Here is a 22,145-nt window from a genome sequence, read left to right as displayed (position 1 = left end):
GGACAGGTACAAATCAAGGTCAGGTATACCCAAAAAGTAGCACACATGAGTTTATCTTGTTGGGCAGACTGGATGGACCGTGAAGGTCTTTTTCTGCCATCATCTACTGTGCTACTATGTTATAATATCAGGGTTCTTGTTTTTGATATAAGTAAAAATTTTCCTCCTTTTCACTGAGTGGTTTAAACCATTGACATTCAAAGATATAATGTGAACATTAGCTGTAATCAAAGGAATCTAAAAATAAAAATGAAAAATGAATTCCATCATTGGGTATAAAATAATCTTGAAAGAGTCTCCAGGAAGATAAAAGAAAGGTATATCGTAGGAACAATAAAATAAATTGTAAACCTACACGATCGGATGTGGAAGCACAACGGGTGAGAGAGACATGAAACGAAGAGGCATAGAGGGAGACCTCAACCGTTAAACGGATTCAAGTGCCAAAAACAATCAAAAGAAAAATATGAAATCAAACGTGGATCGTATAATAAACAGCAGATCTGGATATGCCTGGCAAAGTTAAAGTAGATTTATAATAATTAGGTAGATCCATACATCAATTTAAACATAAATCATGAAAATAGGCTACCATGTTAGAAAACGATTATGTATTTTATATTATGAAATTTAAAAAGACACCCCTGACATTCAGCTGGCGGCAGACAGTGCGGTAAGTTGCTGCTTCCAGTTCTCACTCCAGATATTCAATGCCGGGCTTTATCTGGCGACTGGCATTGAATTTCCTGTTTTAGTTTTGGCTGGTACTTCCTGTTTAGCAAGCGGTAAGCCCCGTGTTGGGCTTACCGCCACTTAGTAAAAGGGGTCCATAGTTCTGGCACCATGTTTTCATTGGTACAGGCACTACCTAAATTTATAAGAGAGGAGACCAAAGACGTTTTTGATTTAACAACACATTTTCATCGGTGTATAATTTTTTACACTGTAACATCTGAGATTGATCAAGACCCCTGAAGCAGGCCTTAGTGCCGAAACACGGCCATGTCGGTCGTTTTTAAAATACCCAGCAAAGTTTTTTTGGTATCCTCCTTGGCTCTCCTCACTTTTTTTGTTCACATTTCGCTACCTAAATTTATACATGACCCCTGTGCCTATCCTATGCGTCTAACTTTAAGCGCAGTTTAGAGATTAGCGCTTTATTCAGCACAAATTTTTTTTTACGTACCATATATAGAATTCACCCCTTAGCAACTAGCCACTAACTCCCAGATTCTATTTTTTATTTATTTATTTTATTAGGATTTATTTACCGCCTTTTTCAAGGAATTCACTCAAGGCGGTGTACATCAAGAATACGTCAAACATAAGCAATAGACAATTACAGCAGTAAAAATAGTCAAACAACAATGCAAAGTGTGGCATAGTATGCTACATTGCAATGCCAACACAATACGCAATAAAACATTTTTAATAGACAGCCTAGGGTGATCTTGATCTTCAGGCCCCAGGTTCCAACCACCAAATCCCTTCTTCTCCTCCATCCATCAGCCTCGAGACCCCAGTCACGCCCAACCTTCTGGCAGGAGAGCCATTGGAGTCACCACAGTGTCTTGGTCATCCACAGAAAATATATAGCGCACCGAGAGATCCACGCCGAAATCCAAGCGTATTCTATAACACGCATAACTTAATTAGCTTAACAAGCTAATCAGCATTGACAACAGCTCTTAACAAGCAATAATGAACACTAATTGGCAATAAGTACATTTTAAGAACACAAATCGCTAAGCATATTCTGTAATGCAGTGCGCCTAACTTCTAACTTGCACTGGCAAAAAGGGGCATGTCTATGGGCAAGGAAATGAGCGTTTCGTGGGCGTTCCAAAATTACACGCGTAGTTGTGGAAAATGGCCCAGTGTACCTAAATCAATGCGTTGAGATTTACACCATGGTTTTATTGGCGTAAATGGAAGCACCTAGTTGTAGGTTCTGGGATATTAACTAAGCGTATTTTATATATTGTGCCTAAATCTAGACTTCACCGGGGGCTTAGCTACGTGGGGCCATGGGGGCATGGGCCCCCACAGATTACGCCCTGTCCCCCTCTATATTTGACCCCCACTCCGCCACATCAGGTACCTTGTTTGCTGGCGGGGGTCCCCAAACCCTGCCAGCCGAAGAGTCTTCAGCGCCGGTCGACTCCGGTGCCTTTGTTGTGTGATCATCTGCTTCTGACGCCTTACATCCTGCACCGTGCATGTAGTCCCGTGTAGGACGTAAGGCATCAGAAACAGATGATCACACAACGAAGGCGCCGGAGTCAACCGGCGCTGAAGAAGACACTTTGGCTGGCGGGGATTGGGGACCCCCGCCAGCAAACAAGGTACCTGATGCGGCGGCAGGGCAGGGAGGTTTGCGGTTTGCGGTTGTGGCGACGGGGGGGGGGTCCAAAGTGGCGGGGGGTCAGCAGCTAAACAGTGCCCCCCCCACCTCGGGCTCTGGCTGCCCCTGGGCACCACTTATAGAATATGCTTAGTTGGCACTGTTTTCTGCACGGATTTCTTTAGGCACCATATACAGAATGCCCCCCCCCCCCCCCCCCACAAGCGCTAATATTAAGTGGAGATAACCGGCTATCTTACGTTCAATATTAGTGCTTAGCCAACTAAGGGGCCCTTTTGCTAAGCTGCGTAGGCGCCTACACGCACCCAATGCTCATCAGTTCGGAACTACTGCCTGGCTACCACATGGCCTAGGCGATAATTTCATTTTTTTACGTGAGACGGAAAATTTCCGGTGCATGGCGCTAACCAGGCAGTAATCGTCAGTGTACGCATGCTGACAGTTACCGCCCGGTTAACGCGTGACACTTTACCTCTAAGTCAGTGGGTTGGCAGTAAAGTCTCAGGCCCAAAATGGATGCGTGCCAATTTTTTTTTTTACGTACGTCCATTTTCAGCCAAAAAAAGGCCTTTTTTGCAGGTGTACTGAAAAATGGACCTTAGCATGTCTACACCAGTGCAGGTCATTTTTCAGTGTACCTTAGTAAAAGGACCCCTATGTACTATTTATCCGACCAGGAGCCGCTCCTGGATTGTTAAATAGGCCTGAGTATCAGGCCCATAAACATTTATAATCAAACATATAAGTGGCGAGTGACCGTTCTCACTCGCAAATGCGCAGTAGAGACTTCCCTCTCTGTCCCGCCCCCGCGTCAATACGTGATGACGGGGGCGGGACAGAGAGGGAAACTGCGCAAAGCCACCGACGTCGCTACCGCTCTCCTCTGAGGTCACCGCTACTGCTCCCCCCCCCCCCCCGAGTTCGCCGCCGCTGCCGCCCTCCCTCCACCCGGCCCGAGCACTCTCTTTGGTATTGAACTTACATCGGTGAAACGCAGCACGCAGATCAGCTGAGCTCCCGCCGCCCTTTCTTCCCTGCCTATGTCCCGCCCTCGCCGACGTTACATCACACGAGGGCAAGACACAGGCAGAGAAGGAAGGCCGACGGGAGCTCAGCTGATCTACATGCTGCGTTTTGCCGATGTAAGTTCAGTACCAAAGAGAGGGCCCGGGCCGGGTGCAGGGGTGGTGGCAGCGACTCCGGGGGACCGGTAGTGGCGACCTCAGGGGGGGGCCTTGCCAAAACCCCATACTAGCCCATTTTAACGGGCTCAACGGCTAGTCTATACATATTAGTCCAATAAAAACAGGACAAATACAAGGTACATTACGGATCAAAGGAAAAAGAATGAGTAGTATTTCTTAATGTCTTCAAGAAAATAAGTCAGTATATCTGGTATAGAATCAATCAGTTATAAAACGATATGTCATCTTGATCTGAAATAATCTCATATACATTTCAGGCATCTAAAGGTGAACTGCAGTGAAATTTATTACTGCAAATCAAAGGTTTAGTGCCAACATTCCAGAATAGATTAGTTCAGTTTAAAGACACGACACTATATTCTCCGTATTTTATGTCTATCAATAAAATCTTGTAGAAGAGCAGAATCAATGTAAGTAGTTGTTTTATTAGCATATGTCATGATCATCCGTGCGGGGTACAGCAGGCCAAATTTAGCTTCAAGACTTTTAAGGTTTTGCTCATATTCAGGAAAGTTTTTCTTTTAAGTACAGTTGTTTTCGTAAGATCCGAAATGAAAAATATTTTCTCACCCTGAAATAGGATATGTTGCTGAGACTTCACAATAGTGAGAGAATTTGCAGAGCGTGTTGGTAATGAAGGATTTTCACGACGGTAGGCTTTGGATGTTTAGCAGTAGAAGGCCTCGAAGGGACTCTGTGAGTCCGCTGGATTTCCAATTGAGGCTCAAAGGAGAGATCTAGTATTTTCAGGAGCCCAGGAGGAAAGAAAGACAATCGTTATCAGAGCCCTCTAGTTTCTGGCAATATCAAAATTCTGCTTTTTCGATTGCGGTTAGATAAGTTCTCCAGTTCGAGCTGAACCTTCTGGATGTTTGTTTCATTTTGCTTACTTTTCTGCGCTGTTAGTTCCAAAGTCGATGTTCTCTGTTCTAAATTATTTAGTTGTTATTGAGAGAGATTAAATTTAGCATTTAAATTCTCCAATTCGTTTTGAAGATTTTTGGTCAGTTCCAGTTGCATTTTCAGCATGTCTTTTAGTGCGTGAATCTCTGCAAGAATAGTGTCCGGAGGTTTCAATTTGGCTCTGTCCACCATTTTGTCTGGAGTCCGGAGGATTAGTCTTCGGTCTTTTCAAATTGGAGGATGCTGAGAACCATTCATCAGATTTTGGAGTTTTGTTCTCTGTCATATCCAGAAAGTGGTGTGAGAGTAGCAAGATGTAAAAATCAGATGCCATGATCAGGCTAAGGAGCTCTAACTCAATGTGTCTGTTCACATCAGGCTCCAAGCTCCAACCCCCAATGGGGGGAGCTTTTTATTATAATTTTGTAAGAAGAATTAATTCGCGCTACTGCCCCCGGACCCCAGAACATTCAGGTTTCCAGGACACCTTATCTGTCTCATGCAGAGGCGTAGCCAGACTCGGTATTTTGGATGGGCCCAGAGCTAAATTGGATGGGCCATTTCACATGGACATGCCCCTTCCCCCCAACCACACACCACAAATATCTTCCCGGAGATATGTTTTAAGAACATAAGAGCGTTTTTCTTTCACCTACCCCACATCACCTCCCTCTCTGCGGCGTCCCGGCATCTGCGCTCCTGTCTCTGAACTCTGTCCCTCCCCGATGTCGGTACAGGTGACCTCGGAGCCTGCAGTGATTCATTCTCACTGCTTGCGCCGGCCCCACATCTGCCATGTCCCGCCCTCGCTGACATCATTGCCTGTTTCCTGTCTGGTGGAACGTGGCAGATGGAAGCCTTCGGGGCTGGCGCAAGCAGCGAGAATGAATCGCTGCAGGCACTGAGGACACCTGTACTGACTCTGGGGAAGGAAGAGGTTCAGAGACCGGAGTGCAGATGCTAGGACGCCACAGAGGAGAGGGGAGGAAGAGAGCAGTGTGGTGCTGCAGCTCGGTGGGCCTGTGCCCACCCAGGTCCACCCCTAGCTACACCACTGGTCTCCTGCATATGTGTTAGAGATATCCTAAAATGTGAGTACATTATCCACTGGGGGGCTGTAGGATTGTCAGATGGCTGCGTCTTCCTGACGGGGTTGATCCAGATCTTGCTGCATGCAGGGGCTTGTAGTTCTGATTTCTCCATTGCATTCCCTAAGCCAGGGGTCCTCAAATCCAGTCCTCAAAGTCCACAATCCAGGATTTCCACAATGTCTATGTATGAGATCTATTTGCATGCAGTGGAAGCAGTGAATACAAATAGATATCAGGCATATTCATTGTGGAAATCCTGAAAATCAGGCTAGGTTGTGGACCTAGAGGACTGGATTTGAGGACCCCTGCCTAAGCAAAAACAAGACCACAAATCCCTACATGCAATGGGGTAAACCTAGGACTGAATTAACCTTATGGGGCAATATAATACAGGATCCAGTTGGCAACCTTACATGCAACGGGGTAAGAGCAGGATGGGATTTATTTTTCTCAAAGAACTGGAGTCAGCTGGCAACCTTCTGTAGGGTCCAGGATCCATTTTGGGGTCCAGAAATCACTGAAGTGGTTGATTTAAATGTACTGCAATCGGCAACACTGTTGGGCCTTTGTTCTGGTTTCTAATGCAATTCACTGTGTTTTCTCTCTTAGCGCTGCAGGCCCGGTTCAGCCAGGAACCTGAAGACAAGATCGTGGTGGCTGGTCAGAAAGTGGTCCTGTCCTGCGTGGTGCTCAACTACTCCGGCATTGTCCAATGGACCATCGACGGCCTGGCCCTGGGGATAGGACAGGGTTTGATAGGTATGGCTCTTTGCTGCTTGCTAACCTGTATCTGTCCTCTGTGTATCATGGGTCCACTAAACTGGTCACTCCAATATCGGTCAGCCCTGGAAGAATTATTTTTACTGGTCGTGGAAGCTCAAAATGTGGTTTATTTTGTCATGTCAAGTCAACTTCTTTTCAGATGAAACGTAAGTTGGCGGAACATGGGCAGAAATGAGCTGTGATCCAGTACTAAAACAGAGTGCAGGAGTGGCTGAGTCAAGGAATAGAGATCTCAGTGCTAGGTAGAAGAGGGTGCTGCAGGGCAGGAATGAGGTGTATTTGCTGAGCTGGGGGGATAGGGAGGGAGCTCAGTTCTGGAATAGCAGAGGGTGCTGCAGGGCAGGAACTTGGGGGGGGTGGGGTGGTAAGGAGCTCGGAGATAGAATAGCTGAGGTGCTGCAGGACAGGAATGAAGTACACGGAGATAAACAGGAAGCAGACACTGAAAGTTCAAACAGTTTCTTTATTCGTACGGCTGCATCAGGTAAAACAGCTAACCAGGGACAAGAAAGGTTTAGCCCGGATAGCAAAACTGATCATCCGAGATGACGTCAACAGTAGTCGGACAGAAGGTGGAGCAGCAGCTTCATGGGCTGTTTTATGTTACTCCCCTTTGATGCAGCCTTATTGGCGAAACATGGCCACGTTGGGTCTGTATGAATAAAGACACTGTTTGGAATTTCAGTATCTGCTTTCTGTTGATCTCTTCTGTTGTTGCAAGACACTGGGCGTCCCTTTCCTATTCCAGTGAGCTAAATGATGGGCTGCAAAGCCCTAAGCCACTGTGTACCCTGCTTTTATTCCACCCCCCTCTGTACAGGGCTGCCGAGAGACTGGGCCAGGCCCGGGACAAGGCCGCCCCCGGGCTCCCCCTCCACCCACCACCGGGCCCTCTCTCCACCCCCGGGCCCTCTGAACTGACCTTAAGCGCCTCACCTTCGAAAGCGCAGCAAGCAGCGTCAGTCCACTCCTTCCTTCCGTGTCCCACCCTTGCGGAAGTTACCTCAGGTGAGGGCGGGACACGGAAGGAAGGAGTGGTCTGCCGCCCACTGCTTGCTGCGCTTTCGAAGGTGAGGTGCTTAAATTCAATGCCAGGGAGCGACGGAGGGCAGGCAGGCCGGACTGTGGCGGTGGCACCGGGCCCAGGGAATTTTGTCACCCGTGTCCCCCCCCCCCCTCTCGGCGGCCCTGCCTCTGTATACACTCTGCTTTGGCGTCTTTGCCACTGTGGCGTCACCCTAACCCTTTCCCTGAACTGCCGGTTTCTTTGTCTTTGCTCCACGTAGGACAGCTTCTCATTTGCCCCTCTCCCAGTGAGAACGTCTCATGGGTCCCTATCTCCTGGGGAGAGCTGTGCAACTAAGAACCCCTCCCCCTTTACCTTGATAGCTAGGAAGGCTGTAAGTGTCTCGCATCCATCACGTGCAGTACGCAGAGTTTGTCAGCACCCAGCGTCTGCCCGAGCTGGCGAAGTGGCAGGCTGTGATTTATCCTGGATGCTCCCATGCCATACATTTCTGCTGACTAACTGGGATTCACCACACACTTCATTTCAGCAGTGCCAGGCAGACACAATGATAGATGCCAAGGGCTTAGGTTCACTGCAGTGAGGAAAATTTAGAAGCCAAGGGATTTTATCTCTTTTTTTTTTTTTTTCACATTGAAATAACTCAGGTGCAGAAGAGCAGAACAAGCTGCATGTTATCGAAGCGGAGGAGCTGTGTATGAGGGGGCTCAGTGCTGGAGGGCAGGAATGAGGTACATTGGCAGAGTCGTGGGGGTCTCTGTGGTGGTATAAAGCAGGGGGTGTTACAGGGGAAGATTGAGGTGTATTGGCAGAGCCAGGGGGGTCTCAGTCCTGGAATGGCGAGGGGTGGGGAAGGGCAGGAATGAGGTGGATTGGCAGAGGCGTGGGGGTCGCTGTGGTGGTATAAAGCAGGGGGTGTTAGAGGGGAAGATTGAGGTGTATTGGCAGAGCCAGGGGGGTCTCAGTCCTGGAATGGCGAGGGGTGGCGAAGGGCAGGAATGAGGTACATTGGCAGAGTCGTGGGGGTCTCTGTGGTGGTATAAAGCAGGGGGTGTTAGAGGGGAAGATTGAGGTGTATTGGCAGAGCCAGGGGGGTCTCAGTCCTGGAATGGCGAGGGGTGGCGAAGGGCAGGAATGAGGTACATTGGCAGAGTCGTGGGGGTCTCTGTGGTGGTATAAAGCAGGGGGTGTTAGAGGGGAAGATTGAGGTGTATTGGCAGAGCCAGGGGGGTCTCAGTCCTGGAATGGCGAGGGGTGGCGAAGGGCAGGAATGAGGTACATTGGCAGAGTCGTGGGGGTCTCTGTGGTGGTATAAAGCAGGGGGTGTTACAGGGGAAGATTGAGGTGTATTGGCAGAGCCAGGGGGGTCTCAGTCCTGGAATGGCGAGGGGTGGCGAAGGGCAGGAATGAGGTACATTGGCAGAGTCGTGGGGGTCTCTGTGGTGGTATAAAGCAGGGGGTGTTACAGGGGAAGATTGAGGTGTATTGGCAGAGCCAAGGGGGTCTCAGTCCTGGAATGGCGAGGGGTGGCGAAGGGCAGGAATGAGGTACATTGGCAGAGTCGTGGGGGTCTCTGTGGTGGTATAAAGCAGGGGGTGTTAGAGGGGAAGATTGAGGTGTATTGGCAGAGCCAGGGGGGTCTCAGTCCTGGAATGGCGAGGGGTGGCGAAGGGCAGGAATGAGGTACATTGGCAGAGTCGTGGGGGTCTCTGTGGTGGTATAAAGCAGGGGGTGTTAGAGGGGAAGATTGAGGTGTATTGGCAGAGCCAGGGGGGTCTCAGTCCTGGAATGGCGAGGGGTGGCGAAGGGCAGGAATGAGGTACATTGGCAGAGTCGTGGGGGTCTCTGTGGTGGTATAAAGCAGGGGGTGTTAGAGGGGAAGATTGAGGTGTATTGGCAGAGCCAGGGGGGTCTCAGTCCTGGAATGGCGAGGGGTGGCGAAGGGCAGGAATGAGGTACATTGGCAGAGTCGTGGGGGTCTCTGTGGTGGTATAAAGCAGGGGGTGTTAGAGGGGAAGATTGAGGTGTATTGGCAGAGCCAGGGGGGTCTCAGTCCTGGAATGGCGAGGGGTGGCGAAGGGCAGGAATGAGGTACATTGGCAGAGTCGTGGGGGTCTCTGTGGTGGTATAAAGCAGGGGGTGTTACAGGGGAAGATTGAGGTGTATTGGCAGAGCCAGGGGGGTCTCAGTCCTGGAATGGCGAGGGGTGGCGAAGGGCAGGAATGAGGTACATTGGCAGAGTCGTGGGGGTCTCTGTGGTGGTATAAAGCAGGGGGTGTTAGAGGGGAAGATTGAGGTGTATTGGCAGAGCCAGGGGGGTCTCAGTCCTGGAATGGCGAGGGGTGGCGAAGGGCAGGAATGAGGTACATTGGCAGAGTCGTGGGGGTCTCTGTGGTGGTATAAAGCAGGGGGTGTTAGAGGGGAAGATTGAGGTGTATTGGCAGAGCCAGGGGGGTCTCAGTCCTGGAATGGCGAGGGGTGGCGAAGGGCAGGAATGAGGTACATTGGCAGAGTCGTGGGGGTCTCTGTGGTGGTATAAAGCAGGGGGTGTTACAGGGGAAGATTGAGGTGTATTGGCAGAGCCAGGGGGGTCTCAGTCCTGGAATGGCGAGGGGTGGCGAAGGGCAGGAATGAGGTACATTGGCAGAGTCGTGGGGGTCTCTGTGGTGGTATAAAGCAGGGGGTGTTAGAGGGGAAGATTGAGGTGTATTGGCAGAGCCAGGGGGGTCTCAGTCCTGGAATGGCGAGGGGTGGCGAAGGGCAGGAATGAGGTACATTGGCAGAGTCGTGGGGGTCTCTGTGGTGGTATAAAGCAGGGGGTGTTAGAGGGGAAGATTGAGGTGTATTGGCAGAGCCAGGGGGGTCTCAGTCCTGGAATGGCGAGGGGTGGCGAAGGGCAGGAATGAGGTACATTGGCAGAGTCGTGGGGGTCTCTGTGGTGGTATAAAGCAGGGGGTGTTACAGGGGAAGATTGAGGTGTATTGGCAGAGCCAGGGGGGTCTCAGTCCTGGAATGGCGAGGGGTGGCGAAGGGCAGGAATGAGGTACATTGGCAGAGTCGTGGGGGTCTCTGTGGTGGTATAAAGCAGGGGGTGTTACAGGGGAAGATTGAGGTGTATTGGCAGAGCCAGGGGGGTCTCAGTCCTGGAATGGCGAGGGGTGGCGAAGGGCAGGAATGAGGTACATTGGCAGAGTCGTGGGGGTCTCTGTGGTGGTATAAAGCAGGGGGTGTTACAGGGGAAGATTGAGGTGTATTGGCAGAGCCAGGGGGGTCTCAGTCCTGGAATGGCGAGGGGTGGCGAAGGGCAGGAATGAGGTACATTGGCAGAGTCGTGGGGGTCTCTGTGGTGGTATAAAGCAGGGGGTGTTAGAGGGGAAGATTGAGGTGTATTGGCAGAGCCAGGGGGGTCTCAGTCCTGGAATGGCGAGGGGTGGCGAAGGGCAGGAATGAGGTACATTGGCAGAGTCGTGGGGGTCTCTGTGGTGGTATAAAGCAGGGGGTGTTAGAGGGGAAGATTGAGGTGTATTGGCAGAGCCAGGGGGGTCTCAGTCCTGGAATGGCGAGGGGTGGCGAAGGGCAGGAATGAGGTACATTGGCAGAGTCGTGGGGGTCTCTGTGGTGGTATAAAGCAGGGGGTGTTAGAGGGGAAGATTGAGGTGTATTGGCAGAGCCAGGGGGGTCTCAGTCCTGGAATGGCGAGGGGTGGCGAAGGGCAGGAATGAGGTACATTGGCAGAGTCGTGGGGGTCTCTGTGGTGGTATAAAGCAGGGGGTGTTACAGGGGAAGATTGAGGTGTATTGGCAGAGCCAGGGGGGTCTCAGTCCTGGAATGGCGAGGGGTGGCGAAGGGCAGGAATGAGGTACATTGGCAGAGTCGTGGGGGTCTCTGTGGTGGTATAAAGCAGGGGGTGTTAGAGGGGAAGATTGAGGTGTATTGGCAGAGCCAGGGGGTCTCAGTCCTGGAATGGCGAGGGGTGGCGAAGGGCAGGAATGAGGTACATTGGCAGAGTCGTGGGGGTCTCTGTGGTGGTATAAAGCAGGGGGTGTTAGAGGGGAAGATTGAGGTGTATTGGCAGAGCCAGGGGGGTCTCAGTCCTGGAATGGCGAGGGGTGGCGAAGGGCAGGAATGAGGTACATTGGCAGAGTCGTGGGGGTCTCTGTGGTGGTATAAAGCAGGGGGTGTTAGAGGGGAAGATTGAGGTGTATTGGCAGAGCCAGGGGGGTCTCAGTCCTGGAATGGCGAGGGGTGGCGAAGGGCAGGAATGAGGTACATTGGCAGAGTCGTGGGGGTCTCTGTGGTGGTATAAAGCAGGGGGTGTTAGAGGGGAAGATTGAGGTGTATTGGCAGAGCCAGGGGGGTCTCAGTCCTGGAATGGCGAGGGGTGGCGAAGGGCAGGAATGAGGTACATTGGCAGAGTCGTGGGGGTCTCTGTGGTGGTATAAAGCAGGGGGTGTTACAGGGGAAGATTGAGGTGTATTGGCAGAGCCAGGGGGGTCTCAGTCCTGGAATGGCGAGGGGTGGCGAAGGGCAGGAATGAGGTACATTGGCAGAGTCGTGGGGGTCTCTGTGGTGGTATAAAGCAGGGGGTGTTAGAGGGGAAGATTGAGGTGTATTGGCAGAGCCAAGGGGGTCTCAGTCCTGGAATGGCGAGGGGTGGCGAAGGGCAGGAATGAGGTACATTGGCAGAGTCGTGGGGGTCTCTGTGGTGGTATAAAGCAGGGGGTGTTAGAGGGGAAGATTGAGGTGTATTGGCAGAGCCAGGGGGGGTCTCAGTCCTGGAATGGCGAGGGGTGGCGAAGGGCAGGAATGAGGTACATTGGCAGAGTCGTGGGGGTCTCTGTGGTGGTATAAAGCAGGGGGTGTTACAGGGGAAGATTGAGGTGTATTGGCAGAGCCAGGGGGGTCTCAGTCCTGGAATGGCGAGGGGTGGCGAAGGGCAGGAATGAGGTACATTGGCAGAGTCGTGGGGGTCTCTGTGGTGGTATAAAGCAGGGGGTGTTAGAGGGGAAGATTGAGGTGTATTGGCAGAGCCAGGGGGGTCTCAGTCCTGGAATGGCGAGGGGTGGCGAAGGGCAGGAATGAGGTACATTGGCAGAGTCGTGGGGGTCTCTGTGGTGGTATAAAGCAGGGGGTGTTACAGGGGAAGATTGAGGTGTATTGGCAGAGCCAGGGGGGTCTCAGTCCTGGAATGGCGAGGGGTGGCGAAGGGCAGGAATGAGGTACATTGGCAGAGTCGTGGGGGTCTCTGTGGTGGTATAAAGCAGGGGGTGTTAGAGGGGAAGATTGAGGTGTATTGGCAGAGCCAGGGGGGTCTCAGTCCTGGAATGGCGAGGGGTGGCGAAGGGCAGGAATGAGGTACATTGGCAGAGGCGTGGGGGTCTCTGTGGTGGTATAAAGCAGGGGGTGTTACAGGGGAAGATTGAGGTGTATTGGCAGAGCCAAGGGGGTCTCAGTCCCGGAATGGCGAGGGGTGGCGAAGGGCAGGAGTGAGGTACATTGGCAGTCGTGGGGGTCTCGGTGCTGGTATAGCAGGGGGTGCTGCAGGGTAGAAGTGAGGTGCATTGTGGTTGTCTTAGTGCGGAAATAGCATGAGGTGCAGCAGGGCAGGAGCGAGGTACCTTGGCAGAACTGTGGGGGGTTCGGTACTGGAGAAACAGGAGTGAGGTGCATTTGCAGAGCCATGGGCAGAGCTCAGCGCTGGCGTAGCACGGGTGCTGGAGGGCTGAAATGAAGTGCACTGGCAGAGCCATGGGGGAATGACAGGGGGAGCTGCAGGGTTGAAATGAGGTGATGTACCTGAATCTTTACACATTGGCTGGGATACAGATGTGTAGCCACCTCTGGGCCTCCTTTTGATGTTTCAGTGACCCTTCTGACTGCCCATTTTGACAGTAAGGCTGGTGAATGGAGTGTGCCCATCAGCCTACTTTCCTCCCAGTCACCCACCTGTGACTCTCTCAGAATGGATGGTAGCAATGATCAATGCCATTCCTTCTGCCCTCTTCCTCTCAGGCTCTCTTGTCATCCACCACTGAGGTCTGAAATATTTCTCTCTTTCGCTCTTTTTTAAAAAGTCTAAATTTTAGTGTGGACAGAGTCTGACAGTCTCTGACACTCGACCAGTTGAGTCTTCTGCCTTTCTTAGAGAAATGAGAACTACAAGTCCAGAGATGTGATAGGTGTAAAAGCAGGACTGGCTCTGATGACCTGGAACTAGCTAGTGAGAAATGAAAAGGTCAGTGCCCAGTCCCCCCCCCACCATACTCACTCACCAGTTTACCCACACCCAACTTCCTCCCTCCATTCCTCTTGGCTCTGATGCCAGTGTCTTGGCCTTTCCTATGGGGTCAAGCGTAAGGTGGTGACTGTGGCCTAAATGGAATTTGAGCGTCAAGCCAACAGCGCCACCTGCTGGTCAAAAATGCAGTTTGGGCTTTTAAATTCCCCGTGCATCAGAGTTATGTATGTTTTTATTGTATACCACCAAGAACTTGTTGGATTATGTAGGTTAGTAAGTAATATAAATAAAACTAGTAAAAAAGGCCCGTTTCTGAAACCAATGAAACGGGCGCTAGCATGTGGCTTTTTTTGTGTGTGTGTGTGTGTGTATGTGTCACAGAGTTATTTTGTGTGTGTGTGTGTGAGTGAGTGTTTCTTCCCTCCCCCCCCCCCCCCCCCCCCCCCGGTCTATTTTTGCACATACCCACAGCAGGAATATTCTTCTCTCGTTCCAGCGGTGGTTCTGTGCTCTCCGTGCTGCACAGATAATGAGCCATTCTGCTGGGGAATGCTCCTCCCTTATTGTCACGTAGTTTCCCTCTGATTGGTCCGTCTTACGTTGCCTAGTGTTGCCTGGGAACGGTGTTGTGATGGTCCTTTGTGTTTCAGAATGTTGAGGGTGTTTTTTCTGATTGGTCCGTCATGCGAGGGCGGGGCAGAGAGACATGGTCAGTGTTGTGGCTTCACCACCATGAATCCATGAACCCTTCAGGGAGTGACTGAGTGACTTCAGAACGTTGTTTTCAGAACGTTGAGGGTGAGTTTTATTAGAGTAGATAGTTTTACCCAATTGCCCACTTCAGGGAGTGACTGAGTGACTTCAGAACGTTGTTTTCAGAACGTTGAGGGTGAGTTTTATTAGAGTAGATAGTTTTACCCAATTGCCCAAAGTAGCTGTTCACTATTGTGTCTCAGCTGTCCGCAGAGGCCCCTAATTTGTGGTTTCCCACTAATCTATCTGCCTCTGGCTTTGCTCATTATTTCTCCACAAAGATTGAGTTTCTTTGGTCCTCCTTTACCCAAGCACCTTCCTACCAGTTTCTCTTCGCTGCCCCACTCTCAATTCTCCCAGTACTACCAACCTGTCCCCATTGCTTTCGTTCTCTTAAAGTTTAATCTACCTTCCCTGACTGCATTTACAAAGTTACTAGATTTTTTTTTTTTTGTTACATTTGTAGCCTGCGCTTTCCCACTCATAGCAGGTTCAATGCGGCGTACATATTATATACAGGTACTTATTTGTACCTGGGGCAATGGAGGGTTAAGTGACTTGACCAGAGTCACAAGGAGCTGGAGTGGGAATTGAACTCAGTTCCCCAGGATCAAAGTCCACTGCACTAACCACTAGGCTACTCCTCCCTAGCAGCATTCCATGTGGAAGCCTGCCCTTGCAGATCAGCAATGCAGCTGCGCAGGCTTCTGTTTCTGTGAGTCTGACGTCCTGCACGTGCACGATGTCAGACTCACAGAAGCAGAAGCCTGCGCGGCCGCGTTGCTGATCTGCAAGGGTCAGCTCCTCAGCTTCTACATGGAATGTTGCTAGTGAAATAGCAACATTCCATGTAGAATCTGAAATAAGCTGGGATTCTGGAATCTTGTTATGCTTTGGGGTTCTACATGGAGTATTGCTACTTTTTAAGATTCTGCATGGAATCTTGTTAATGGGACTTGATATACCGCCTTTCTGAGGTTTTTGCAACTACATTCAAAGTGGTTTACATATATTCAGGTACTTATTTTGTACCAGGGGCAATGGAGGGTTAAGTGACTGGCCCAGAGTCACAAGGAGCTGCAGTGGGAATCGAACTCAGTTCCCCAGGATCAAAGTCCGCTGCACTAACCACTAGGCTACTCCTCCACTCCGAGTATAACAGCCCGCAATTAAATTTAGTTGCATGGATGGGCGTGAAGCATATTCTGTAATTTGTTTGAAAATTTAGGCTTATTCTATAAAAATACACCTAAATTGAGGCATACTTTATAGAATACACCAAGGCATATTTTAACTTTTGGCACAGATTTTTCAGGCACCATATAGAATCTGGCTCAATATGCATAAGTGCACACTTAAACATGAAAGTAGTACTCTTGTCAATTTATGCGCATAAGAATCGCAGAAATCCAGGTGCCCAGTGACAGAATTGCCCTTTTAACAGCTAGATCTGGTTGCTTAGACATTATAGACTAGATTCTATTGCGCCTAAAAAAAATTGGTACCAAAATGAAATACATTTAAGCGTGTTCTATAAAGTACACCTTAGGACCTTTGGTCTTTTCCCAGTATGGCATTACTTATGTACTTATGTACTAACTACGTTATGCAAGGTTCAGCGTTGGGCGTCACGGACCGAGAAATTCCCACAAACCCATCTATTCATCACATATCCAGAAGACAATGACAATGACCTGTGGCGGAGCAGGTGGGGGAAGAGGGGTTGGTGGTTGGGAGGCGAGGGTAGTGAAGGGCAGACTTATATGGCCTGTGCCAGAGCTGGTGATGGGAGGCGGGACTGGTGGTTGGGAGGCGGGAAATACTGCTGAGCAGACTTGTACCGTCTGTGCCCTGAAAAAGGCAGGTACAAATCAAGGTAAGGTATACACATATGAGTTTATCTTGTTGGGCAGACTGGATGGACCATGCAGGTCTTTTTCTGCCGTCATCTACTATGTTACTATGTTAGACTACATCTCCCGCCACATTTTCCCCTGCTTATCCCTTATTCTATCCCCTTTCACCTCATCAACCCCTCCCCAAATGCTCACCTACCCTTACTCACACCCCTCACTCTTGCCCATGCCCCTCCGACTCATCTACCCTCCAATTGCTCACCTACCCTTACTCACACCCCTCACTCTTGCCCATGCCCCTCCGACTCATCTACCCTCCAATTGCTCACCTACCCTTACTCACACCTCTCCTACTCCCTTCACTCTTTCCATCCCCCTCCGCCTCATCTACCCTCCAATTGCTCACCTACCCTTACTCACATCCCTCACTCTTGCCCATGCCCCTCCGACTCATCTACCCTCCAATTGCTCACCTACCCTTACTCACACCCCTCACTCTTGCCCATGCCCCTCCGACTCATCTACCCTCCAATTGCTCACCTACCCTTACTCACACCTCTCCTACTCCCTTCACTCTTTCCATCCCCCTCCGCCTCATCTACCCTCCAATTGCTCACCTACCCTTACTCACACCCCTCACTCTTGCCCATGCCCCTCCGACTCATCTACCCTCCAATTGCTCACCTACCCTTACTCACACCTCTCCTACTCCCTTCACTCTTTCCATCCCCCTCCGCCTCATCTACCCTCCAATTGCTCACCTACCCTTACTCACACCCCTCACTCTTGCCCATGCCCCTCCGACTCATCTACCCCTCCAATTGCTCACTTACCCTTGCTCATGCTTCTCCTACTCCCCTCATCTCTGCATTTCTTCATTCTTATTTCTTTTATTACTCTGATACTACTCAACTTATGTCTCTCTACCAATACTTTGTAATCCCAATTACTATGTAAGCCGCATTGAACCTGCTTTGAGAGGGAAAGCGCGGGGTACAAATGTAATAAATAAATATATACATTTAGGCGTTCTTTATAGAATAAGCCAAGCACCTGTCCGCGTGACTAAATTTAGTCGCAGGCTGTTAGGCCAAGTAAAACTTGCTTAAATTAGGCATGGACTGGATGTATTCTATAACAACGCGTATAGATTTTAGAAACGCCCATGACCCGTCCATGGCCACGCCCCCATTTCAACTATGCAACTTAGAATTTACGTGCATCACATTACAGAATATGCTTAGACATTTGTGCTTCTAAATTCTAATTATTGTCAATTAGTGTCAGTAATTGTGGCAATTATCGGCGCCAATGGGCTTAACTAGTTAAGTTGCGTGTGTAAATACAGAATAGGACTGTATTTGCACATGCAGCTTAAGTCATGCTATATAGTATCCAGTATCTCTCCACACTCGTCCTTCCCTACTCCCCTTCCAGTGCGCTCCGATCCGTGGATAAATCCTTCTTATCTGTTCCCTTCTCCACTACTGCCAACTCCAGACTTCGCTCCTTCTGTCTCGCTGCACCCTACGCCTGGAATAAACTTCCTGAGCCCCTACGTCTTGCCCCATCCTTGACCATCTTTAAATCTAGATTGAAAGCCCACCTCTTTAACATTGCTTTTGACTCGTAACCACTTGTACCTCTCGCTTCTACCTACCCTCCTCTCTTTCCTGTACACATTAATTGATTTGCTTACTTTATTTCTTGTCTATTAGATTGTAAGCTCTTTGAGCAGGGACTGTCTTTCTTCTATGTTTGTGCAGTGCTGCGTACGCTTTGTAGCGCTATATAAATGCTAAATAGTAGTAATAGTATTCAAAACAATTTAAGCGGGCAGGACTGGCTCCTGCCCGCTTAAATCATATGTCACCGCCTACCTGCACTAGAGTGGGCGGTGCCATTGAACATTACCTGTGACGCCACCACAGAAGTGGGCAGGTCAGGGGTAGCATTAAGGAGGAGCTTGGGGTTATGCAGGTGCTGCCAATATTTAGTGCCAGCACACGCATAGCTAAGCAGCTGAAAGGCTGTCCTAAATTAGTCTGCTTAGTTACGCAGATGCCAGCAGTAAGTATCAGATGGCACCCACATAACCTTTTGTAGCTTAAAATAAAGTCCCCTGATTCCACTTCCAGCCCCCAGACAAAGCCCCCCCTGCTTCCCACCCCCTCCCCCAGCCCACGCCATGACGAAGACCTCACACACCCCCAGAATGGACCCTCCCAAACCCTTCACTATTCCCCTGCAGTTTTGCTAAGCCCCCTTGCTGTCTTATGCGGGCCCCAGCTGAATATCGGCTGGGCCTTCATAACCTCTGGTGGCCAGTCCGCCCAAAATTTGCCCCCAATATTCAGTGCTGGTGCACGGGCATGGCTTAGCACTGAATATTGGGGCCTAATCTAGCTGGTGACGATCAGCATGTAAAAAAAATACTGACTGCCGCCAGTTAAATATCAGCCAGATAAGTTATATGGTATGATCGCACCACTCCTGGATTACCCTAAACCCTGCCCTTTCTTGAGAGATAATTAGGGATATGAGGATGGGACTTAATATACTGCCTTTCTGTGGTTACAATCAAAGTGGTTTTATATATTAAATACAGGTACTTATTTTGTACCTGGGGCAGTCAAGGGTTAGGTGACTTGCCCAAAGTCACAAGAAGCCGCAGTGGGAATTGAACCCAGTTCCCCAGGTTCTCAGGACGCTGCACTAAACACTAGACTGTTCCTCCACTCCACTGGCCATCTAACAATTCATACATACAGAATTATCCATACCAGTGTTTAGTTTAAAAAAACAAAGCATTTATACAGTCAGCTTTGTCGATGACTGCATAACTGCTTTTGAATATCGATTTCTTTGTGATTTTGTTGCAAGAAACGTCTTAATTTACCTTTAACACTCACTGATGCTCTCTTCATCCTTTCCCCTGGTCCTCCTTGCCCTCTGGAATAAACCGTGGCTGGATTTCCCTCTTGGCTCCGGGACCAGTTCTGTTCTTGGGAGGCAAAATTCTCCATGGATGGCACAAATTGTGATTTTAATGTTATGCGATGGTTTGTTTTTCATTATGGAGTCGATGTCCACCCAGCACAGTGACTGACTTAAATTAAATGCTGCCACTGCTTTCAACTTAATCCAGATATTCAGCGTCACTGTACGCGAAATCAATGTGGTGATCACAACAACGCTATTTAGATTAGGCCTGTTTAAAGTAAACATACACACCCCAATATTTAAACTCTGCGGGTCGGCATTGCTTTAAAATGCTGACTGCCGTGTATAAACTAATATATGGATATGTAGGATCGGGCCATACCCGGATACAGGTGCTGCTTAGCCGGAAGGGGGTTGCAACCCACAAATTTTTGTTTCATGTCATTTTCCTTGTCATTTATGGGCACTTTTGCTCTGTTCAGGGTGTTTCTTCTTTTTTTGTATATTGAAATTTTATAGATCTTCAAATCATGGAAAAGTACAGATATGGAATTAATAAAAGAAAAGAAAAAAAAACACAATAAACATTCCTCAATTAACAAGGAGAGGAAATCATTACAAAAATCAGGAACCGAGAAAAAACAGAATTAGGCCATTGGCCTAATAACATAAATGAAGTCATTTAACCAATTGTTCCACTGTCTCTGGCTTTACTTCTCGTGATCTTTAAGAAACCGCTGCAACGGCAAAGAATTCGAGAAATTATATTCCTTATCCTGAAAAAAAAGCAAACGTTTTTGCAAGGATATTTACGAGAGTAATGTTGGTGGTGGTGCGCCTTATTTGCGAAAGAGGGCACGTCCTTTTCCGATAGTGCTTGAGCAAGGTAAGTGCTTGCGCCCGCCGCTGGACGAGGGAGCACGCTCTTCGTGAACCAGTGGGGCATTTTTCCTGTCATTTCAGGGAAAAAAACAACACAGAAAAGGTCACTGAATATGCACCCCTAACGTTGGCTTCCAGAGATTATCCGGGTAACTAGCTGGATGAGTTAGGACTGCTATACTTTATTGTCTGGTCAGTAAAGATTTTCAGAGGCATTTTCTGTAAAGAGCTGCTGAAAATCAGTGGTTGGTCATTTGGGGCTGCAGAATATCGACCCGACTATTTATCTAGCTGCTGAATATTGCCACTAGCCAGATAATTTGAAAGCTTGTCCTCACTCTGTCCCGTACCGAGGTCCATTTTGTACAGATAGTGTTGGGCTGTTCAGTTGAATTATCGCTTTAACTCAAAAAAGGAATTAACCACAATATTAATAAGAGAATTCCTTAATACTCAAAGTGGTTTGAGGTAAACGTGTTAATTATGTATAAGTAATGGAGGGAAAAAGCCTCTGTATCCCTGGTCAAAATTTTCACTTTTGTATGACTCACTGGGTAAACGCTTCATTGGCTAAAAAACCTCCAATTCTTTTAATGTTGGCGATTTAGGTTTGTATTTTATGCAATGAAGCCCGATTCATATACAACTTCTGTATTTAGATTTGAGCATAAAGCACTTAATCTTGGTTGTCTGACGGGGTCCCGAAGCGGCGAAACGGGTTCCCATCGGATTACCAAGATAAGCGCTTTATGCTCAAATCTAAATACAGAAGTTGTATATGAATCGGGCTTCATTGCATAAAATACAAACCTAAATCGTCAACATTAAAAGAATTGGAGGTTTTTTAGCCAATGAAGCGTTTACCCCGTGAGTCATACAAAAGTGAAAATTTTCACCAGGGATACAGAGGCTTTTTTCCTCCATTACTTATACATAATTACCACTTTTACCTCAAACCACTTTCTCAGTTGAATTATCGGCCTGATACTATCCATTTAATTGCTGAAAATCCTCAAACGAGGCAGTTATATGTTCACTAGCCAACAGGCTTTGAATCTTGTCCTGGTTGTTTTTATGTGACTCTGTAATCCCTGGGGAATAATTACTGCTTAATTAGCAAGAAATAAGTTTGTTCAATAAATAAATACCTTTCTTTTGGACCTTTAAATAAAGTGGTATCCAGAGACATCACTGGGCACGAGCTTTTGAGAACACGGGTTCCTTTTACCAGGTCTGAAACTGGGACCTTTGTAATCTGAGGAGATCGTGTTGAGCGTCTACTTTGGTTAATTCTCATGCTGGTGGAATGAAAGGTGTCATAGTCTGTGAAGAACTCAAACCTTGGAGTCTATCTTATAAATTCCAGTTAAATTGGTAAAAATTGCCAAGAATGTTTACCCTCTTTAACGCCCGCCATGTTCCCCTTTCTCCCCAGCCTGGCCCCGCTACCGTATCGTAGGCACAGCAGACTCGGGTCAATACAACCTGGAGATCACAGATGCCGAACTGTCCGACGACGCCTCCTACGAGTGTCAGGCCACGGAGGCTGCCCTGCGCTCCCGCAGCGCCAAACTCACCGTCCTCAGTAAGTGGTGAGAGGAGGGGGATGGGCAGTGCCCGAGGTATCCATTTCTAGCCTCATGGACCAAATTTTTGTAACTGCGATTTGTATTGCTGCATGCTCGATTAAGAGAAAACAGCCCAGCAAAATCACTTTTCTAGGTCTTTATTTTAAATTACGTTGATGCGTTCACGCTGTTATCTCACTTCACATTAAGTGCTTATGGTCCTTTGGAGGGGTTGGGGGGAGAAGTTTCTCATTTTGTCTGAGTGCTGTCTCCTGAAAATGCTGAGTCCAGGATAAAACGTTTTTTGTTTTCCTGTCTTAAATGTACCAGAAACCCTGGGAGATAGTTATTTTAACACGGGAGGAAGCGATACCGACTACAGAGTATACAAAAACAGATGATGAAAGTGTGCCATTTACAATTTGGAGTGATCACATGGCTGGTAAACTGCTCCATTAGTGGCCAGACCAACAAAACAACCCACTGTCCTCTACATTAACTCAGTCATGAGTCTGCTATAATTACATGGCC

At 48.8% G+C, this 22,145-nt stretch overlaps 1 protein-coding gene across 1 annotated transcript in view; it reads left to right on the top strand.

The window, feature by feature from the left end:
* Window positions 1-22,145, top strand: part of KIRREL1 (kirre like nephrin family adhesion molecule 1) — a 240,734-nt gene that overhangs the window by 166,903 nt on the left and 51,686 nt on the right. Inside the window, exons 2-3 of the mRNA XM_030187989.1 lie at window positions 6,174-6,323; window positions 21,482-21,631. Of these exons, the coding sequence (XP_030043849.1) occupies window positions 6,174-6,323; window positions 21,482-21,631 (300 nt within the window). The remainder of the gene's footprint in view (window positions 1-6,173; window positions 6,324-21,481; window positions 21,632-22,145) is intronic.

Source organism: Microcaecilia unicolor, chromosome 14 (assembly GCF_901765095.1).
Source record: "Microcaecilia unicolor chromosome 14, aMicUni1.1, whole genome shotgun sequence".
Classification (NCBI taxonomy): domain Eukaryota; kingdom Metazoa; phylum Chordata; class Amphibia; order Gymnophiona; family Siphonopidae; genus Microcaecilia; species Microcaecilia unicolor.
This window is presented reverse-complemented; position numbering and strand designations above follow the sequence as displayed.